Source organism: Zingiber officinale, chromosome 2A (genome assembly GCF_018446385.1).
Source record: "Zingiber officinale cultivar Zhangliang chromosome 2A, Zo_v1.1, whole genome shotgun sequence".
NCBI classification, from domain to species: Eukaryota; Viridiplantae; Streptophyta; class Magnoliopsida; order Zingiberales; family Zingiberaceae; genus Zingiber; species Zingiber officinale.
Genome location: NC_055988.1, coordinates 24,874,800 through 24,898,909, shown reverse-complemented (window position 1 = coordinate 24,898,909; position 24,110 = coordinate 24,874,800). Strand labels below are relative to the sequence as shown.

Here is a 24,110-nt window from a genome sequence, read left to right as displayed (position 1 = left end):
TACACTACTAGTTATACTCCCCGGCAACAGTACCAAAATTTAATAGTCGCCGTTTTGCATGTCACTAGGCGCTCCAAATTAATAAAAATAGGGAACTCAAATAAACTAAGATAAGTGTTGTAGTAAGGAGTCCCAAGTCGTATTTTTCCAAGGATGACTAGTAAGTGTGTGTTAATTCTAAAATTGATTCAAATTGAATTCTTATATCAACAAGCTCAACTAAGCACTTCCATTTGACTCACATTACAAATTGTTTTCATCTAATTAAATCAAGAATTGAATCAAAGAAGGATCATTCTCATCTAAACATGATTAATCTCCACCTCATCAAGTTAACAACAATTGAGCATAATTGATTCAAATTCTAATGCATCATTGAAACAAATGATTCAATTTTCTATCTCTACAATTCACAATTACAGTAGCCATTAAACTCAATTCAATTTCAAAACTGAAATTAACATTTCATTCACAATCACAATCAAATTCAACACTCAACTCAATCTCCAAGTCTTCAATTCTCAATCACATTCAACAATGTTTAATAGAGGTAAACACTGAAAATCTCAAATGATTCATTCAACAATCAAACATGAACACAATCACACAAATCTAATGAATCGAATAAGGGGGGTTTTCTAAATCTATAAATTGAAACTAAACACTAATTTGTAGAGAACAAAATAGGAAATTCAAACTAAGAATTAAACTGCAATATAACTTTCAGATCATCAGATCTGATCAAATGTTTGAGAAATGAAAAGAAAACACTAACTAATAATATTCCACAACCCAAATCCTGAACCAAACATCTCCTCTCTGCTATGAAACAGAGTTGCATTTGGGAACGCCCATCAAGCAACCACTGGCGAAGAACCAAGCTACCAGCTAGTGCAAGCCCATGGTCACAGCTTCTGGGAACGCCCTTCGAGCTCACGGACTGGCTGGCACTCTCATCGCATGAAGAACAGGTGCTGAATTCTGGAAATTGCGTCACTCAATCGATTGATCAGATCACATCGAGTACAACAGATGAAGTGGAAGTCAGAAATGAATTGGAAGCTTCTAGGAACGCCCTTCGAGCTCATGATCAGCTGATGGACATCACAAATCAGGGAACACCCTCGATCTGGATTGCGGATCAGAAATTCAACTTGTGGACTGGGGAACGCCCTCTATCACTCTCTGACTTCGGACAACGAATGACGACAACTCAGTGATCACCGGTGATGAAGAAGACTCGCTCACAGATCTGGCTTGTGGAAGGGGAGCATCGGGGATGAAGGATGAACAGTAGGATGTCGCGAGAAACGCTGAGCTCAATGAATGCACTATAGCTTCCCAGGTTTTAAACCTCTCCCAATCTAATCGGACGGTCCAGATTACTTCGATCTCATCTAACGGTTGGATGACTTCAAATTTGGATCAAAAGATTCGGATCTTCATCAACGGCTAAGATCTGCTCTTCATTAGGTTGGATGGATCGGATCTTCAACCGATGGCTTAGATCGGCTCCGATCTTGGATGAACGGTCCATAATACTTTTAAAACTTGATCGCCTCGTTTAGCCCTAGATTTGATTGCAATTCTGATCTGATTTGATCGGATCATGATCCTTTTGATACCAACAAAGAATATATTAACTATTAGCATCAAATACCATGATTATAAGCTAATTTGCAATTGAGTCCAAAATAAATGTAATGCATGAAATATTATGTAAACATAAGTTTTATCTATGAACAAAATCATTAAAAACATGCATTATGAATCAAAATAATATAACAAAATCATGGTTATCACTGATGAACCCATAAACCCTAAATTCAGGATTTAAGGGAGTTTAAGGAGGTTTGTTGTTGATTAATTGATTGATAGAGTTTATTAGTCAACTGTTGTATCAGTCGAGTGTGGGATTCGAGTGATGGCACTGTTGCAACAAATAGATTGTTTGAAACTCTGCTAAACAACTGGTCAGTCGATTGATGAAGAGTAATAGTCAATCGTTGTCATTATTGCAGTGAACAAAAGATTTCTGGGTTGAGTTGGAAACTTGACTGATATAACAATAGTCAATTGATGAACAATAATAATTAACTATGGTAGTCAAAGCTGAGTTAGAAAGAGTCGTTTTTATAGGTGAAACAGTCGAATTCAGTGGAGTAATCAACTGATGGTGATGAGTAGTTGATTGTTAGGCGAAAATCAACTTTGACTTGAATGCTATAAAAGAAGGGTTTTGAGAAGGATTTCATGTTGATTCTTAGGTTTTTAGAGGAGAGTTTACAACATTTTCAACAGGGGTGTAATCGAACTAAGCTGAGCCGAACAGTAAAAGGCTCTAGCTTGAGCTTAATTCATTTTGCATAAGCTTGAGCTCGGCTCAAGTTTAATTCGAACTTTAATTCTTAAGTTCGAGCTCAGTTTGTAATGAAATTAAATAGTTCACGAACGGCTCGAACTCAGTTTGAAAATGACTCATTTAAAAGTTAAACGAGCTCGACTCGTTAATACACACACGAGCCTCTTAACGAACACATTTGTGAGCCTCTTAATGAGCACGCTCGCGAGCCTCTTAACAAATATATTTGCGAGCCTTTTAACGAACATGTTTACAAGCCTATAAATCAAATACTATTAAGTTCGAACTCGGCTCAATAATATTTTGGAGGTCGAAATCAAACTTGAACTTGGCTCATTAACTTAATCGAATGAACTTTTTTTCAAACCGAGACTCAAATAATTCTCGAGCGGTTTGCTCATTTATACCTCTATTTTTCGGACATTCAAGAGGCAAACCAAAGCGATCAACAGTAAACAAAGCTAAGTTCATTTATGTAAACTTGTTTGTTTGGATTTCTTTTGTACATTTATATTTGACTTATATTGTTTGCAAGAAAATGTGCAGTAAAAAGTTTCTTCGTCTCCAACAGAGCTTAGTGAAGTATCATTAGGATTAGGCCGTGGAATGGGAATCAGAGATTCTGAATCACGTAAATTGGTTCGTGTTTATATTTATTTATGCTCTTGTGTTTTGATTTATAATTTTCTTGCCATTGTGTATTAACTAATTATAGACAAGCACAACGAACACTATTGTATAAAAAATATCAATATAATGTCTTAGCATTGCCAATAGTAGTTTCCCTACGCGAGCAGGCATTCATCTCAACTAATTGTAACAATTAGTGAAATGAACCATTTACCCATTCACTTCAGCCGGATTGTATAACAATTGAGTTGCATAAACACTCCTCTAACTAGATCCTGACCGCATAACATATCACAAATATGTTACACGAGTACCCTTGAAATAGACAATTGACTAGTACATAGAATATTATTATCACAAGATCTGGGAGTCAATTCTTGACTAATAGCCAGGTTCTATCCTCCCCTATGCATTGATCTAGGATTTAGGGTTTATTATCATCGTGAGGTCAGGGGTCAATTCCTAACTAATAGCAAGACTCATGCCCTCTCCTATATATTGATAATTGCTCAGACTAATAATTATCTATAATTTATTTCTCTTCATATAATATAAAAACATACTGTAAGGGACACCTGGGATAAACATTAACATCTATTTTTACTACCACAAATTTGTTATACTTTGACCATAATAACCAATGAAAACTGTAAACCTTAAACTTAAATTATTTTTTAAAAAATTGAAGATCTATGAGAAAATGGAAATCTATAAACGTGAAAGGATAAAAAAGATTGGGAAACTAAAAGTAAAAAAAAAAACTACTCAATTAATGAAAGAGAATTGTGGTTTTTTTTTTTAAAGATTGAGAGGGAAAGATAATCCTTAGAAACTTACATAAATTGTAAGATTACTCGACAGATTGGTTTTGACATAATATGATATCTAAATCTTTATACAATTTGTTGACCTACTTTGGAAAATAAATAAATAAATAAATGATCAGAAAATTTGAATCAAAGAATATTACAGTACAAAGAAATGTAAGAAATAATCAAGAAATCATGAATGTTACAGTAGACGCCAAAATTCATTTGTATTGTACAAATGCAAATAAACTCACGACAAAGCGATTTTTATAATTTGCCAAATGTTATAAGTTAGGATGCCATCAATATTCTTAATCCAAGCAACTAAAACATAGAGTTCATCTGAAACCACTCACCGCAGGGACACCACAAATTACATTTAGTTCCTTGAGACCCATGCTAAAACTACAAGCAACATCATAACGGGAGAAGAGAAAAGCAACAATGTAGCCGCATTGCCATTGGCCCCTGATGTAGATGGGGTCGATGCGGCAGCTAACTGGGAGGTGATCTTTTTAAAATCCAAACTCTCTTCCTCAACAATGGTATCTAGTGTTGTTGAACGAGCCAATCTCTTCTGAACGCTACTTACACGTTGCCATGGTGCAACTGCTGAGAATGGAACCTTCGGTGGTGGAGAGTTCGCGGCCACCCCAGAGAAGAAGGAAGCATATCGCAGTCCAGCCATGTTCTATGAACTTTCGATTACTGGATTCCTGTTGCAAAATATTGGAAGGGGGAGGATTTTTATAGGGATGAGGGATACCTTAAAGCACATCAAAGTGAAAAATATTACTAAAATGCCATTGTAATTTGAGCTCATTAAGAAAAATAAGTGGCTAAGCAAGCAGAGGGTTAATTTGGGAATGGGAGGCTTGTGTCTCAAATGAGCCCACTGAAGCCTCTTATTCGCACTTGGGAAGACAGCAAAGTTCGTGTCAATACGGAGTCCAGGGAAAGATCTATTGTATTGGGAAGACAAAGGCAAGGGAGACTTTATTTTGGTAATGGAAAAAATAAATTAAAGGAACTATCTCATTTTATGGTGTGATACTTTTTCTGATACCATGAAACCTTACAACAAAGAAGCAATATTTATTTATAATTTGTTGATAAATATGTTTGGAACTTGTGTTCATAACAACAATTTTATACAGAAAATTTATCCTCCATCTTTTTGGTCCAACTATTTAGAAGCATCTACTTAGCCACTATATTTCTAAGCCCTATCACTGATAATATCTATGCAAACATCATATTTATCTCAACTATTTAAAAACAACTACACTAATCTAAGCCATATAACTGGTAAATATAATACAGTTGTTAATTTTGTGAATTAACAAAGGAAATGTTTTCATGACGCCAAATTAATCTTAGCATGACATCAACATTAAAATAATAGTAAAACATATACCATAATTCATATCAAGCCAAATTATTAAATTTGAGACCATACACATGTTAGCTTGCTGTGCTTGACTTGGATGGCCTTAATTTGACGTGCATTGACAGGTTTGTTGCTTTCCTTCAGAATTGGAGACATCTTGCATTTCAGGACTTCCCTTACAAACACGGAATGCACCAAAAACGTCATCCAGACATGAACAAAAAGTAAAATTTTGTCACTTAGTCATCTAAAACTGTTGCTATGGAAAAAAACATAAAAAGAATTTATTGTTCTTGAACATGACAACCTCATAAATCAGCTAAATTCACGTGAAATGTGGGGCATATATAGTTTGCTGAAGTCTGGCATGCCTACTTGATGTGACACTGCCTTCATTTGCAGGGTAGGAAGAGAAGAAAACAACAAAGAATAAATGGCTTATTGTAACAAGGTGCTTTAATGGCATGATGTTGATAGATGGTGGAAAACAAGTTCACAGAGAAAACCTAGCAACACTGAACCAATCTCAACCACAGGAGTGGCAACGCTACAGAGTCACTTTTTAAACTCTCCATCCCTGTTCCGTATAGTAAGCAGAAAAGAATTGAGATTACAGGATGAACTCTTCTACTTTTTCATCCTGCCTGCTTCTCAAAGCACACAAGATAGTCCAAACTAAACACATACATAGTAACTAAATTTCATGAAGTGCAGCTTAGGGAATAAAAAATTTACCCCGCTATAGCTGCATTGATGAGACAGGTTGATGGGTTGATGTGTTCTTAATTTGGACGTTTCAAATTGCCAATGAAACCATAGACTGTCTACGGAACATTGCAACGACTCTTCACAGTGCTTTTGGATGGGTGAAGAAAAGTTATAAAAGTTGAACTAACTGAAGGCAACTTATGATGCATCTCATCTACAAAAAAAAGGAAAATAGTGGATAAATTTGATTCGGTAAAATGCCTTTTAAAAAAGGATAGGAAGACTTGAATATTCTTTGGATTTTTGACAGGCAATAAAAATCTACAAAGGAAAATGGCACCTTCACACACCTGTCCACATAAAACTGTCAGGTTTATCATCAGCAATCGTCAATGAAGGTAGTCTTTTTCCCTGAAAATGATAATTCAATAAATATCAGAGACTTGTGATAGTTTTTAGTCCTGGACGAAGGTAAAAGAATTTAAAATAAAAAGGTTATATACTAGGTGTGATACTTCTCTGAATTAAGTACAATATCCCACTTCAATAAATCAAGTGTTTCTGATGATGGTTATTTTCATTTTTTTCAAAACATGATCAATGAATCTGATGATCTTGAAATGGCAAGTGTTGGTTATATACATAAGGAAAAAATAGATGAAGGGTCCAAGTATAAAAACTACTTGTACCTACTCTTTGCTTGTTGCTATTGAATCATGACCCTTGGAAATGGAATTACCTGAGTCTACCACCTCAACCTTGTTCGTATCAAGAGTTCAAATATTTCTGTAATACCAATCTTAGCAACATAAAGAACAAGCATGGTACCAGATAATCAAACCTATACAGCCAAGGGCAGAGCTAGGATATTAATCAGTATAGGCAATAATATAATATAATATAATTACAACAACAACAACAACAACCAAGCATTTCTCCACTAGGTGGAGTCGACTGTATGAATCCTTTTACGCCATTGAGCTCTATCTCCTATTATATCATCATCTATATTTAAATAAATTTTATCTTGTTTTATTGTTGTTAACTAAGTCTTTTTTTGTCTTCCTCTTCCTCGTTTGATATGCATGCTTATCATAGTTTCACATCGCCTAACCGGAGCATTTATAGTCGTCTAAGTACATGTCCGTACCATCTTAAACGTGTCTCTCAGAGTTTGTCCTCAATAGATGCAACTCCGACTTTCTCTCTAATGCTCTCATTTCTTATTTTGTCCATCTTCGTATGTCCACACATCCACCTTAACATCCTCATCTCTGCAACTCTCATCTTTTGCTCATGTGCTCGAGTCATAGCCCAATATTCAGCTCCATATAATATAGCAGGTCTAACTGCGGTTTTATAGAACTTACCTTTAAATTTAAGAGATACTTTACGGTCACGTAAAACACCCGACGCTTCCCTCCATTTCACCCATCCTGCTTGTATTCTATATAAGACATCTCTCTCAATCCCTCCATCATTTTGTAAAAATGATCCTAAATATTTAAATCTCTCGGTTCTGGGCAATTCGTCCTCTCCTATCTTAACAATTATTTCATTACTTCTAATATTGCTAAACTTTAATCCCATATATTCCATCTCTCTCAATCTCCAAGATTCTAGCTTAGCATTTACTCCTTCACGTGTCTCATCTACCAAAATAATATCATCTGCAAACAACATGCACCACGGTACTGTGCGCAGTGAGTTCGTCCATAATTAGTGTAAAAAGATAGGGACTTAGGACTGATCCTTGATGCAAGCCTATCTTTATTGGAAATGCTTCAGTTATTCCGCCTGAAATCTTTACTCTGGTCGTTACATCCTCATACATATCCTTAATTAGTTCAATATATGTTACGCTAACACTTCTTTTTTCTAAAATTCTCCATATAAGTTCTTTTGGGACTCTATCATAAGTTTTTTCTAAGTCAATCAATACCATGTGTAGATCTTGTTTTTGTTCTCGATATTTTTCAATTAATTGTCTAAGGAGATGTATAGCTTCTATTGTCGACCTTCTAGGCATGAACCCAAGTTGATTTTCTGTCATTATGGTCTCCTTCCTTAATCTTTTTTCTATTACTTTTTCCCAAAGTTTCATAGTATGACTCATTAGTTTAATACTCCTATAGTTTGCACAATTTTGAATGTCACCCTTGTTCTTATATAAGGGAACTAGAGTATTTATCCTCCATTGATCAGGCATTCTTTTCGTTTTCAATATCATGTTAAATAATTTTGTAAGTCATTCAATACCTTGTTTCCCTAAGCATTTCCATACCTCTATCGGAATATCATCTGGTCCAACGGCTTTTCCATTGTGCATTTCATTTAAAGTTTGTTTTACTTCTGAAGTTTGAATTCTACGATAAAAATTAAAATTTTTATGCTCATTTGACCTAATTAAATTACCTAAGTTAAGTTGGTCACCTAAACCTTCATTAAAAAGTTGATGAAAATACCTCTTCCACCGCTCTTTTATTTCTCCATCATTTACTAATACCCTATTACATTCATCTTTAATACATTTTATTTGGCTAAGATCTCTTGTTTTTCTTTCTCTCACTTTAGCTATTCTATAAATGTCCAATTTTTTATATAACCGTTCAAAAGTTTCATTTTTTGCTTCACTCACTACTTTCTTAGCTTCTTTCTTGGCTATTGTATATCTTTTTAAGTTTTCCTCGTTCTTACAAATATATAATTCCTTATAAGCTACTCGTTTTTCCTTCACTTTCTCTTGTACTTTCTCATTCCACCACCAAGATTCTTTGATTAGTGGTGCATGTTCCTTTGACTCACCGAGTACCCTCTTAGCTACTATTTTCAACTTTGATACCATCTTATCCCATATTATATTAGAGTTATCGTATATTTCACCTAATTCTTGTATTTATACCTTCTCCTTAAATATATTTTGTTTCCCATCCTTTAATTTCCACCACTTAATTCTAGGAATTGTATATATTTTCTTTCTGTTGATACTATGTTTGAGGCGTATATCCAACACTACTACCCTATGTTGGGTAGTTAAGCTTTCTCCAGGGATGACTTTGCAATCTTTACAAATCTTTCTATCCTTCTTCCTAACCATAAGCAAGTCAATTTGCGATTTATTATTCCCACTTTTGAATGTGACTAAGTGTTCTTTTCTTTTCTTAAAAAACGTATTAGCTAATATAAGGTCATATGCTATCGCAAAATCTAATATAGTTTTCCCTTCCTCATTCCTCGTTCCAAACTCATAACTCCCATGTACTCTCTCATATTCCTCATTTTTCACTCCGACATGCCCATTTAGATCACCTCCTATTAAAATCATTTCATTTGGTGGAATATTTTGTAATATTTCATCTAAGTCCTCCCAAAACTTTGATTTGGTAGCTTCATATAATCCTACTTGTGGTGCATATACGATAATTATGTTCATAGTTTTTTTCGCCACTATTATCTTAAGGGCTATAATTCTATCTCCTTTTCTAACTACCCCTACAACTTCATCCTTTAACAAACTATCTACAATAATACCCACTCCATTTCTTGCTTTACTCTTTCCAATGTACCATAATTTAAAACTCGAGTTCTCTATCATCTTTGCCTTCTCGCCTGTCCATTTTGTCTCTTGTACACACAAAATACTAATTTTTCTCCTAATCATCATATCTACTACCTCCATTAATTTACCAATCAGAGTTCCTATATTCCATGTTCCAAATCTTAGATTATTAGTTTTCCTATCATATTTGTTCTTATCTAACATATAGTGTGAGAACTCTTGCCTATTTAACACTACACCCAAGTTCTCATAAAGATGTAGCGGTTCTTGCTGAGACATTACAGTCGGACCCTGTAACGCGAACTCTTGCATATTTATCACTATAGATCTGGAGATGTAGCGGTCCTTGCCGAGATGTTACAGTCAGACCCTGCAACGCGTTCCTTCCGGGGAACAACCTAGCATTAGCACAATAGTTTAATGGATTTATTCATTGAATATTTGTCATAGTTTGACGCTGGCTGGCAACCTAACGCAACCCTCCTCCTTTATCTGGGCTTGGGACCGACCATGACCGGTCATCATGGACCAAGTTAATATAATATAATATAATATAATTAATAAAGTAAAAAAAATATAAAATCTTATAATCAAAATTTTCAAATCTAACATCTTCAATGTTTTGTTTTTCTAGTTCTGGATCTTTTCTTTTAAAAAATCTATGCCCTGTAGATATAGTGATTTTCTTTTAAAAATAACTAACAATCCAAATTTAAACACTGAAAATTCTAAAACCATATATTACCATAGATAAGACTCATGCTTATTGCTTAATTGTATAATAACCTTCAAAAACAACTAATAACCTAGAATGATCAACAATATTAGTCACAACATAGTTGTGAAAAGCGCACGCATGGCTACTCCTAGGCATCTGGGCAGTGAGCACAATACTTGAATGAAACGCGCTTAATGTACAATTTTCCTCTCGTTAAAATTTTACCCCTCCCGCCAACCAACACTTATGCAGTGTTGTTCTTTGAAATCCAACACCACATCAGTGCTAATTTTAATGAAGTATATATGATGAAGATTTTGATGATTTAGATATTTGAAATTTATTTTTTCTTTAATTTGAAGTTTGATTTTGATTATGAGGATAACCTATTTCAATATTTAAATAGTAAATTTTATATTTACATTATTGTTTAATAGTTTATGAAATATTTAAATTTTATTATTGAAATATTTTGACAGAAATTCCCTATATATGTTTGAATTGTAAAAATTTATACTCAAAGTGTCTTAGTTCATTAAGGCGTACGCCTCACTTTGCGCCTAGCGTCTCAGCCCCACAGCACCTATGCAGTTTTGGGCACCTCACAACTTAAATAACTATGGGGCAGAGCTTATGAATGTACAAATTAGGAGGAAAACATTCAATCTTAATGGAAGGAAATAATATTTTGGGGGAAAAGTATGGAAGGTAGATACCGTTAAGATCTTGACTTGGATGCAAACTCATCAAACCCAATACTAACTACAGATTGCAGTTCCAATGAAAACTATTATCCTGTTTCGAAAGAGATCCAACTTATTAAAACTAAGTCAGTGTGTGAGCATGATTGCAGTTCATTTCATATAACAATCAAATGCTGATGATGCACAACTTAAGCAATCTATCATAGAAAAAACAAGATATGATAGACATAGCAGCATCTCTACAGGGGTTATTGAAAACGTACAAAGTATGGATTATAGCAAAATAGCGTTTAGGTAGCAGCAATGAATGAAGAATATTGACACTCTAATGAATGGAAGGCCAAAAGGAGCTAAACGCACCTGATGGTTTAAACAAAATTATGCAAGGTGGAAAAATCTGCTGCAGGAACCTTAACGATGGGTTTTTTTACTGCTCGATTCAGAGATTACACATCCCAGAAAGGCAGAAACCAAATAGGAAAATAGCAGCATAGCAAAAGAATTCATTTAATGTAACAAGTAAATGTCACTCTGAATAATTTTGATCTTCGCTTTTTTACCAATAGAAGGGGAAAAATAGGAAACAACAGAACACAAATAAGGAATATATTTGCTAAATTGATTTGGACTCAAAAAGTGGTTTTGTGGTCGCCACATCGCTGCTGGTGGGACAGCGGCTGCGTCATTGCCTGGCAGTTGACAGGGCAGCGATCACGTCTGTCTCGCTAGGCAGCAACGGCCGCTGGGAGGCTACCTCACCAGGCAGCGCGAGCAGCCGCATTGCCATCATTTTTGTTGAACTGGAAAAAAAAAAGTTTAGAGTTACCTTTGAGCTTTCTTGCTTGCTAATTGTTGTGGAGTGCGTTGAGCTTGCTTGTTGTGGAGTGTGAAGCACGGGCAAAGCTTACATGGCCTAATGTAGGCAACTGCCCCACATTAGGCTCAAACCAAAAAAAAATTATTATATATTTTTTACTCTAAAGTCTTTGTTCGTCTCCTTCCCCCTCTCTGCGGCAAGCAAGCCCTCCGCACTCCACAGCAAGCAAGTCAGCCCAACATACTCCGGAACAACTAGCAAGCAAGGAAGATCAAAAATAGGGGTGTCAAAAATGAACCCGACCTTATCCTAAAAAAAATCATATTCGGGTTGGAAATTTTCGAGTTCGAGTCGGGTTCAGGTTAGAGGGTTTTTGAGTTGAAAATTTTCAAATCAGATACGGGTCGGATTCGGGCAGAGCTTACATGGCCTAATGTAGGCAACTGCCCCACATTAGGCTCAAACCAAAAAAAAATTATTATATATTTTTTACTCTAAAGTCTTTGTTCGTCTCCTTCCCCCTCTCTGCGGCAAGCAAGCCCTCCGCACTCCACAGCAAGCAAGTCAGCCCAACATACTCCGGAACAACTAGCAAGCAAGGAAGATCAAAAGTAGGGGTCTCAAAAATGAACCCGACCTGATCCTAAAAAAAATCATATTCGGGTTGGAAATTTTCGAGTTCGAGTCGGGTTCAGGTTAGAGGGTTTTGAGTTGAAAATTTTCAAATCAGATACGGGTCGGATTCGGATTGACCCAAATTTAGGGCTTAATGATTTTTTTAGAGTTAAATCAAATTTTATTTTAAAAATTAAGATATTTCTATGTATATTAATATCAATGTTAGCATGATCATGATAGAGTATTGAGATAAAAGTGATGAACTATTGGGAAAATAGCTAAAAAAACATTTTGAATCAGGTTATTCATGTTATTTGGATCGGGTTCAAGTTATTCGGGTTCGGGTTAGGGGTTTCAGATTGAATTCGGATTTGGGTCAGGTTTCGGGTTGAGATTTTTTAAAAAAAAATTCCAATCCGACCCGACCCATCCCAAATGATACCTCTACTCAAAGGGAACTCAACTTTTTTTTTCTATTCAACAAAAAAGATGGCGACACGGCTGCTAACGCTTTTTGTTGAACAAAAGAAAAAAAAAGTTTAGGGTTGTCTTTGAGTTTCCTTGTTTGCTAGTTGTTCCGAAGTGTGTTGGGGTTGCTTGCTATGGAGTGCGGAGTGCTTGCTTGCCGCGGAGAGGGGGAAGGAGATGAGCATTTAGACTTTAGGGTAAAAACTATATAATTTTTTTTTTTTTGCCGAGGCAGTGTGGGCAATTGCCCACACTTGGCCCATGTAAACTCCACCCGTGTATATAACCTTGTATATTGATTATACAAAACAATTCTAAATGGATAATATATATTGACCAAAGGATGTTTATTGACATCATCATCATTAAATTATATGTACTTCCAATGATTTGGAATTTGACCACATAGATCTTATCCCTCTAGTTAACACATAGTTGGGAAGAATGAAAGTTATTTAGAAAGAATGACTCACCCTATAACTAAATGTGGAGTGTGGAGGTCCCCCGGAATGGTTCAGCAGTTTACCCAACCACCAATGGTTTGAATCCCAACTATGGCACACTTTAGAGCATTTTCCTCCAGTGGGATGAAAAACCTGGAACGTTGGGAGGAGCCGCTTGCACTTCGTAATTTACCCTATGCGCGAACCAAGGGGGGCAGGACGTCTGCCTCCAAGATTTGTTGAGTCGAAGGCCCGAACACCTAAATTATTAGAAGAAAAAAAAATGCGGAGTGTGGGACATTCAACATGTAACTATGACTTTAACCATTCATAGTAGCAATTCTAACACTCCACCTCAAGCTCGGGTATCAATATCATCTAAGTTCAATTCTCTACATAAATTGGAAAATATCTCACAAAAAAGAAGGAAATTGGTCCGTAGGCAACCAATGTTTTTTCTATGGTTTTATCACTTGAGGTTGGTTCAATGTTTGTCAAGTTCACTAGACCACAAGTCAAGTTGACAATGATGGAGATGAAGACGTGATACTATTGTAATGGCTTAAAGATGCAAGGCTTTGTATTGATCTTCAAAGATTTAGAAGACTAGACTATAAGTCATAAGCTTCAAGAAAGAGTGTTCAGAATACATGTCAATGATAACCTCAAAAAGGCATATAGTATTCTTTCTTAAATCCTCTCAAGTTAAGTATACCACAAAATTCTCAAGTTTCCAGAATCTAGAGGAGTTAATAGTGAGAGATTCATAAAGGATGATATTACTTCAAGAAACAAGGATGTTTGAGAGGAGACCATGTAAACTCTTATCATTTACTCAAGAGAAAGAGGTTATTATTAGAGAGACGAAGACTCTTTTCAAAGTTGCAACCAACAGAGAATGCATCCCACACCATTCTACCATAACACTCAATGTGCAACACAAGTTGCACACAATAATTTCTTATATGCAAAAACATATATAGAAACTGATTGCTACTTCAGTCGACAGCATTCCAAAGTAGGACACATCAAACTACTATCCATCTCCGTCTCTAATCAATTGGTAGACATGTTCACTAAGCCTCTCCCTGCTTGTGTATGCACATTCTAAGTTCCAAACTCAATTTGCTCAAACAAAATCTCTATCTAGAGGGGTATAAAGAAGACTAGGTCAAAAGAGAATGACTGGTTTTTATCATTTTCAACATATCTCTTCAAACGTGAGAAAGAAATTAGTGATCACTGAGACAAAGAGGAGATAGGAAAAATAAATATTGGAAAAAATAAGTATTTAAGATCTCTTATTCCTTTTTGACCATTTTATTCTCTTTTTTTTACTAATACTAGAGTATTAGTGCTATCTCTTTATTTGTTCATCATTGTTTCTCTCTCTCCTTGAATAAGCTCATTTTCTTAATCGTTCCTTTTTGCACTGTTCAATCTCTCTTCTTTTTTTTCTTCAAATATTGCCCTTTTTTACTCTTTTTTTTCCATTCTCATATGTTGTGGGCCTCAAATGGACACATGATATAATATCAAGTAAACAAAGGCAATTAGCCTACATCCTTGACTCAGTATCTCAAGAGTGACTAGTCAGTGTGTCTACAACGATGGTGGGATCAGTGAATGACCTCACCTACCTGCTGGGTTAGAAGGAGATTACAAATTGATTGTGCTAGGTTTATTGTGGATTTATTGAGGTTGGATGAGAGCTCTACAAGTTCTGCAAGCTCCTAGGCTAGAAGCTAGATAGGGACATCAATGTGGGAGTTGACAGGATGGAGCAAACTGAGAAACTCAGCTTAAATGTAGAGAAAATTATGATGTTAGACCACAGAAACATGATTTTGAAGCAAGGATATCACATCTACTCACATTTTTTATTTCGTAGCTAAAAAGCCAAAACTATCTTTTCTATTGTTTGATTATTAAGTTTCTAACAACTTCAAATATATATATTTACCAGCATGAAATTAATATGGCAATGTTGATAATAACATGCAAGCAAATTTCATGATATGGCAACATGCGGCGGAGGATTATTGTCCTTGCCACTGTACGTGAGCAGTTTCCTACGTAAGTGGCTAAATAATTTCAGTTGTATTATGCTGTCCTTGACATCTGAACAAATCCGGAAAAAAAAACAGTTAGTTAAACATAAACTCAGGGGAACATGGAACAAAGTGCATTCTTATTAGGATGCAGAAACTGAAGTAGAATTCAGGATACAGTGAAATGTCAACGGAACAGAGAATACCACCTCAATTCCAGCATTATCAACAGAAGAGAGCAACTTCACACCAGGCAACAGCACAATATCAAAGGAAGAGAGAAACACCTTCACCGCATCAATACATAAGATAGAGCATCATCACTTATTTCTGGCAGTCCACCCAAATGACATTTTAAAGTAAAACATATTCAGAGTGAAGTAATCCTGTTTATCATCTTGCAGATTTTTGGGAATTCCTATAAACACCATATCTGGCGAGGATAATAATTTACCAATCATATGACTAGTTGATTCTTCTTTAGCTTAACAAATTTGCCACTTTGTGTCTAGTATTTCCTACCAGAATGCTGAGTAATTCAAGGTAATTGGAAACCGAAGACATTTTTCAAGGGGGAAAAAATGCCCTTCCACAGAAAAGATGAGACATTCTCACAATTGTGAATCATGTATGATTTGCATCTGGTACTTGCTACATGTTTAGCTGTCTTAAAGCATTGTCAAAAATAACCCAGCTATATCCTGGAGTCTTCCGCACACCATTGGACATCTGTGTCATCCTCATTCTTTCTTCAGACTTCTTGTGCACTGCCAAACCATACATATTTGACAGAACTGAATAAGCTGCTGAATTGTTTGGTTCTAATTCCAAAAGTCGCTGGGCTGCTAGCTCTGCAAATTCCAGATGAGAGTGAATACTACTGGCATTAAGCAATGCTCCCCAAATTGCAGAGTGAGGAGACAAAGGCATTGAGTTGATCAAGTCAACTGCTTCTCTGAGTAACCCTGAGCGTCCTAATAGATCAACCATGCAAGTATAATGATCAAGTCCTGGTTCTACACAATATAAAGTTGTCATGGATTTGAAGTGCTTGTAACCTTCACCAACCAAACCTGCATGAGCACAAGCTGAAAGAATCCCCAAGAAGGTAACCTGATTAGGTTTGCAGCCATATCTCTGCATGTCTTCGAACAATGCAAGTGCTTCTTTAACTAAACCATGTTGAGAAAATGCTGTCACCATGGCATTTATAGTTACTAGGTTTGGCTCACCAATTGACAAGAAAATGTGATAGGCATCAGTCACACTCCCACATTTTGCATACATTGAGACCAAGGAACTTTGAACAGCCACATCTGACTCTAGATTTGTTTTGATTGTGCATGCATGAATGTGCATTCCCACTTCAAGAATTACCAGGTTAGCTGAGGCACTAAGCACACTGCTCAATGCTTGAGCACTGGGCTTAAACCCTTCATCAACCATGCAATTGAACCATAGTATTGCATTTTCATGTTTCCCATTTGCCACAAATGCTGAGACGATAGCAGTCCAAGCAATTTCATCTTTTTCAGGCATCTCTTGAAACAGACGAACAGACTCAGAAATCCCCCCTCTCTTGGAAAATCCCACTACCATTGAAGTCCAAGAAATAATATCCTTTTCAGGCATTGCCTCAAACAATTCATTTGCTGCTTCCAATGCATCATCCTGGATGTATCCAGCAATCAATGAATTCCATGATACCAAATCTTTTATGCTCATACAATTGAATGATCTTCTGGCATCATCCATCCAACGTGCTCTTGCATACATGACAATAATTGAATTGCCCAGGAAGACATCATTTTGGAGTCCCAGAGCCAAGATGAGAGCATGACATTGAATCCCTTCTCTTATCCTGTCCAGTGCAGAGCAAGCATCAACCATGACAGATAGTGTCATGGAATTGAAGCTCACGCACTCTCTTCGCATCTGCAGAAATAGTCTAAAACCATCTTCCCACATTCCACTTCTTACGCACCCTTGAATCATAGCAGTCCAAGAAACTACATTCTTCTCAGGCATTGCGTCGAATAGCTCTCTGGCGTCGCAGACCCTCCCACATTTACAATACCCATCGACCATCGAGCTCCAAGAAAACACATCCCTCACCTCCATCGCCTCGAACACTCGAGTAGCCAAATCGAGCTTCCCTGCCCGCAAGTACCCGCAGATCAAAGCGTGCGTAGCTACCGGGTCGCGCCACCTCCGCGGCATCGCCTGGTAGACTTCCTCGGCCTCCTTCATCATCCCGTTCTTGGCGAATCCGGAGATCATGGCACCGTAGGAGACCGCGTTCCGGCCTGGCATCCGAGCGAACAACTCGGAAGCCTCGGCAAGTCTGGAGGAGCGCGCATAGGCAGTCATCATCGCGTTCCAGGAGGCGGTGTTTCTGGTGGGCATTTCGTCGAACACTCTCCGCGCGGCGGAGATCTGGCCGTTATCGGCGTAGGCGGTGAGGAGCGCTGTCCAGGAGACGACGTCGCGGAAGGGCATGCGGTCGAAAGTCGACTGGGCGGCGAGGAGATCACCATGGCGGCCGCTGCGGGTGATTTGAGCGTTACAGGAGAGCAGCAGACGGCGGGAGGAGGGTTCCAGAGGAGTTCTAAAGTTGGAGAGCGGCGGCGATGGCCTGGCGAAGCTGAAGGACAAGCGGCGGCAGGTCTGCGCAGTGTTTCTTTCGGCGGAAGAGAGCATCAACTGAGGCAGCATAAGTCGCCCACTAAAACCTTCGATGATATAAATTTATTTAAAGAAGATGAAACTCTGCCTATTTTTTTGCTGGGTGGAAAAATATATTTATTTTTTTATTATTATTTTCTAAAATTGGTTGGAGCTGAACAGTGTTAATTTTCAAACATTTATTTTTAAATAAATTGAAACAAAAAAAAAATGTTTATAAACCTAAATATTTGTTTTGCTTCATTAGTTTGGGTTTATGGTTTTGATTAACTCATTAACTTAATCCTTGTGCCTATTGGCTCGTTAGGGTGGAATCTTACCCCTGCTAATTTGGGCCTAGCCCAGATCGACATGGCTCCATTGGGACCATAAGAGCTTTGAACGAGCTGAATCGAATCACTAAGACTCAGTACGGCGCGGGCCATTAGCTAGTCTTTATCATCGGCTTTAGAGTATATATTTATTTGCTTATAATTTTTAAGATAATTTAGACTTTTTTTATAGAGTTTAGAGTTTCTTAACTTAACTATATAAGACTTTATACTTGTATCAATTTTAATATCCAATAATATTATTAGTTTTCTTCTTCTCTTAATTTCTACATGGTAACAGAGCGGTTTTCCTTCTCTGACCTAATTTTTCTACCGCCCCTTATTATTGCTTTCTGTTGCCGCTGCCGTCTCCTATTGTTGTTGCTGCTATTGATTTCGGCGTCGACATCTATTTTCTGTCGATTTCGACGTCGACGTCCTGTCCTACTGATTTCAGCGCCGACATTATTTCCTGCCAATTGCGGCACCGACGCTATTTTCTGCTGATTTTGGCACTGACGTCCTGTGCTGTCAATTTTGGCGGCAACGCTCTTTCTATCGATTTCAGTGTCGAAGCCCTGTGTTGCCGATTTCGGCACTGACGTCCTTTTCTACTGATTTTGACACCGACGTCCTGTGCTACTGATTTCTACATTTGACATCCTTTTCTGTCTCAGATTTTTTTTTTGACCACGGGTCATTCTCACATCAATTTTTGTGGATCATACAAATGTGTATCCTTATAGTTTGGTGATTCTGAGAATTATTCGTTTTGTCATTATGTCTAGTCGTGCAGATGCTTCATGGAAATCTTATTCATATATGTTTAAGTAGTTTCAACAGTTCCTTGCTTTACAACCCTCTGTCATGTCAACTTCCTCTCATATAGGTTTCTCGTCGTCTGGTATTTCAGATATATCCTCATCCTTGTGGATTTTGGACTCTGATATATCCCATCATATGTCATCCAATATGTCATCTTTTATTTCTTTTTCTTCTAGTTCATCAATATCTATTGTAACTGCCAATGGTACTCCTATATTATTAGTAGGTGTTGGTTCAATTATTACATCTTCTTTATCTCTTACTAATATTTATTATATTCCGAGTCTTACTTTAAATCTTGTTTCTGTTAGTTAATTATGTGAGTCTTGATACCTAGTCTCTTTTTCTTCATCCAATTATTATGTTCAAGACCCGCAATCTCAGAGGCTGGTTGGGACAGGTCATAAGCAAGGAGGACTCTAAGTTTTAGATCAATGCAAATTACGAGAAGTTGTAGCTTTAAGTGTGGATTTATCATCTTTTCATTTGAGTCGTTCATCTTCTAATTTTTATTTGTGACACTCTTGCTCAGGTCATGTTTCAGCGTCTCGTTTGTAGTTTTTAGCCTCTACATGAGCATTAGGACCTTTAAAAAATTTTGATATTTTTTATTATAGTGGTTATAAACTGGCCAAATTTCCTGCCTTACCATTTTCTAAAAGTCTTTCTTTTTCTTCTGCTCCATTTGATCTTATCCATTCTGATGTGTGGGAACCCTCTCCTATTCCTACAAAGGGGGGTCAAGGTATTATGTTTCGTTTATTGATGATTACACTCATTACTCTTGGGTCTATCCTATAAAACACATGTCTGATTATCTTATAATTTTTAATAACTTTAGAGTTCTTGTGAAAACTCAACATTCTAGTGGCATAAAGTGTTTTCGTTGTGATTTAGGTGGTGAATACACTTCGAATCAATTTTCACATTTACTTGCTTCTGATGGTACTATTCATCAAACCTTGTATACAGATACTCCTTAATAAAATGATGTGGCTGAACGAAAATATAGACATCTTGTTGAAATAGTCCTTACTGCTGCTCATGTCATTAATAGAATTCCAACCTCACACAATTTAGGTTTGTCACCTTTTAAAAAATTGTATGGGTATGCTCCTGTCTATTCCACTTTGCGTATTTTTTGTTGTACTTGCTTTGTCCTTCATCCACATGCAGAGCGAAATAAGTTAGTCTCTCGGTCTGCTCTTTGTGTCTTTCTGGGTAATGGTGTTAGTCAAAAAGGATATCGTTGCTTTGATCCCGTTAGTCAAAAATTGTATGTCTCTCGTCATGTTGTATTTCTGGAGCATATTCCATTCTTTTCTATTCCGGCTAGTTCGCATAATATGACAAAGTCAGATCTAGTTTGTATTGATCCTTTCAATATCGATACTGAGGAAGATTCACCCATAAATCCTACTAGTAGTTCAACTGAATCTAATACTTTGGTTCCCGAGATATCCACTCCACATGTTCCTTCTTCTGTCACTACCCAATTATCTCCTGAGGTTGTGGGTAAGCCTTCTCTCCACCGTCATTAATCCACTCGTGTTCATAAGTCTACTAAACTACCAGATTTTGCTTACTCTTGTTATTCTCGTTCTTTTACTTTATTTGTTGCATCTATTCATTGTCTTTCTGAGTCTAAATCCTATAGAGAAGCTGTTTATAACTCACTTTAGCAGAGTGCTATGACTGAGGAACTAACTGCTTTACATCAGAGTCATACATGAGATTTGGTTCCATTGCCACCAGGAAAACATACTATTGGTTCTCGTTGGATATATAAGATCAAAATTAAATCTAATCGATATATCGAATGATACAAAGCCTGTCTTGTTGCTAAAGGTTATTCTTAAAAGTATGACATGAATTATGAAGAAACATTTGTTCCTCTTGCAAAAATTATAACTGTTTGTACTTTGATTGTTGTTGCTTCTGTTTGTCAATGGAGAATATCTCAGACGGATGTCAAGAATGCATTTCTAAATGGTGATCTTCATGAAGAAGTTTATATGACACCTCCTTCTGGTATTTCACACAAACCTGGTGAAGTTTACAAGCTTCGTAAAGCGCTTTATGGTCTCAAATAAACACCTCGTGCTTAGTTTGAGAAGTTCTCTATAGTAATTACTTCGTTTGATTTTCATCTTAGTAATCATGATTCAACATTATTTGTTAGATGTACGAGTGCAGGTCGTATTCTTTTATCATTATATATTGATGACATGATTATTACTGGTGATGATTCTGATGGAATTGCTTCCTTGAAGTTTGAGTTGGCTCATTGTGTTTGCTACGAAAGACTTAGGTATACTACGCTACTTTCTGGGCATTGAGGTTGCTTATTCCCTGAAAGGTTATCTTTTATCTCAGTCAAAGTATATATCTAATCTGTTTGAGCGTGCTTGTCTTACTGATAATATAGTTGTTGATACTCCTATTGAGACTAATACTCGATATTCTCATCTGATGACTCACCTTTACCGAATCCTAGTTTGTACAGAACTATTATTGGAAGCTTGCTTTATCTCACCATGACTCGTCCAGATATTGCGTATCCTATTCATGTGGTTAGTCAATTTGTCGCTGCACCAATTACAGTTCATTGGGTTGTTGTTCTTCGTATTCTCAGGTATCTTCGGGGTACTCAATTTCAAAGCATTTTATTTCCTTCTACTTCATCTCTTAAGTTGCGTGTATACTCTGATACGGATTGGGCTGGTGATTCTACAGATTACAAATCTATCACTGGTTTCTGTGTTTTTCTTAGTGATTCCCTCATTTCTTGGAAGAGTAAAAAGCAAGATGTCATTTCTAGATCTTCCACAGAAGCTGAGTATCGTGTCATGACCTCAACTACTTGTGAGATAGTTTGGTTGCGTTAGTTGCTTACGGATATGGGTGTCTCTCTTTTCATCAACCTACTCCGTTATATTGTGATAATCAGAGTGTTATTCAAAGTACACTCAATTCCATTTTTCATGAGCGAACGAAACATATTGAAATTGATTGTCACATTACTCGTCACCATCTTCAGATTGACACCATCACATTGTCTTTCGTTCTTTCAAAGTTATAGATTGCTGATATGTTTACCAAGACACATTCCGCTTCATAATTTCGTTTCTTATTTGACAAACTCTCAATGCTTCTAGTTGTAACATCGTGAGTTTGAGGGGGGATGTTAGATTATATATTTATTTGTTTATAGCTTTTAGGGTAATTTGGATTTTTTCTTCTTTTTTTTTATAGAGTTTAGAGTTTCTTAACTTAACTATATCAGACTTTATACTCTGTATCAAGTTTAAGATCCAATAATATAGTTAATTTTTCTCTTCTCTTAATTTCTACAATTGATCCTTTATGTATCATTACTGATTGCAGTCTCATTTTGGTCCCTAGGGATGGTGCGATGGTTAAGCTATAGAGTGTTACCATATAAGTTTTTTGGGTCGAAACTTAGCATGTCCAGTTAATCATTCATAATTTATTTCTTCCGTATTGATGTAGAAAAAATTATTGAAAAAAAAGGCAACTCTCTCACATGAATTTACTCCATCTAATAACATGGAACAGACATGAAAGTAGTCATGATTTTACCTCCCTGATAAATATATTTTACCACGTAACTCAGACAAAATCTCCTTTTTTAAATTTCAGTTGCCGTCTTATTTTTATATGCCAATATGCTAAAATTTCAAAAATATTTTAATTATATTTTTGAAAATTGAATGTCATTTCTCTCTCATTCTGTTTTTTTTTTTGCTTTCATTTATTTATTTTTCTTTATATACATTTGAAAATGTCTTTAGGAATGGTTGTCTTCGCCTACTTTTTTTTAACTATAAGATATTTACTATTGATACAAACTCGTGTTTTTCATTTGGTTAAATCCACTAGCATTAGTTATTATTTACACTCATAGGTGAATAATTCAATCCTATAAAAAATGTTCACCGATCATCAAATAAAATTAAAAAGTATTCACAAATGCTTATTCAAATGATCAACATTCCTCCTACCGAAAAAAATTTCTATAGTTCATGACAGTTGACATTTAACTTTTAGATATTTGAGTAATCATTTAAATAGTCTAACCATTACACCGTAGTAGTCCGAGAACTACACTTATCTTTTTAAACTTGATCTTTGTGATGCCATGATTCATGAAGCCATCATTTGACACAAGAGCCTTCTGACCAGAAATTTTAGAACGCTGGTTATCGAGTTGCTCCCTGATCTTAAATGGCTCGATGAGAAATAAATTTTCTATCCCCGTATTATATTTTGTCTATCACATACTCGTTCGGATGTTACGATTTACCTCTCTTATGATGATCTTAGATCGAATACGATGAAAATATTGGGACGAGTGTTTCATCTTTTTATCACAATTAAATGGCTCGATGGGAAACAGTAACACTGACTTCTAAATCTTCTAGAATTCTTTTCTTCTGACAATACATCCATCATGTTGCTCCTTAACGTTTAAGGACAAACTTGATGTTCAACGTAATAAAAATTCATTTATATTTATTCAATACAGGTGAACTTAATGAATAAATTTAAATAGTGCATTAAATTAAATAAATAAACTTGACCCTATATATTTTTTTCCTAAACAAGGATTATAAACTCTGAATAAAACTTGTGAATAATATTTCCAAATAATATTTATAAATCAAGTGATATTCATCAATAAAATTTTTATCAACATGATAAATAAATTTAAAATAAATTAAAATAAATAAATAAATTTATATTATTAACCTTAATAATTAAAAAAATAAATTTAAAATTATAAGTTGCAAACGAACTTAAACTAAAAACTCGATAATATCTAAGTCAATCAAATTCAAACTCGTAAAAAAAAAATTTATATAATTATTTTAATGACTTAATTCATTTTAAATTTAATTTAACTTAATTTAATTACCTGCCAAACAAACAGGAAGACAATGAAACTTAATTAATTTACAGTCCTATTTCGGATATGAATGTGCAATAAA

General features: G+C 35.9%; 1 protein-coding gene across 7 annotated transcripts; it reads right to left on the bottom strand.

Moving 5' to 3' along the window:
• Window positions 1-4,046: 4,046 nt before the first annotated feature.
• On the bottom strand, window positions 4,047-18,028 carry LOC122040957 (pentatricopeptide repeat-containing protein At1g53600, mitochondrial-like). Of its 7 annotated transcripts, XM_042600449.1 has the most exons (6): window positions 15,487-18,028; window positions 15,190-15,347; window positions 6,250-6,310; window positions 5,927-6,113; window positions 5,261-5,361; window positions 4,047-4,517 (listed from the first exon to the last, which is right to left on the bottom strand). In XM_042600449.1, exon 1 carries the CDS (start codon window positions 17,990-17,992, stop codon window positions 15,929-15,931), a length of 2,064 nt encoding a protein of 687 aa, XP_042456383.1. In that variant the 5' UTR covers window positions 17,993-18,028; the 3' UTR covers window positions 4,047-4,517; window positions 5,261-5,361; window positions 5,927-6,113; window positions 6,250-6,310; window positions 15,190-15,347; window positions 15,487-15,928. The 7 variants fall into 7 exon arrangements, with proteins under 7 accessions (XP_042456383.1, XP_042456388.1, XP_042456385.1 ...); XM_042600454.1 differs by lacking the exon at window positions 5,927-6,113 and having other exon boundaries at window positions 5,261-5,366; XM_042600451.1 differs by lacking the exon at window positions 5,927-6,113.
• Window positions 18,029-24,110: the final 6,082 nt, after the last annotated feature.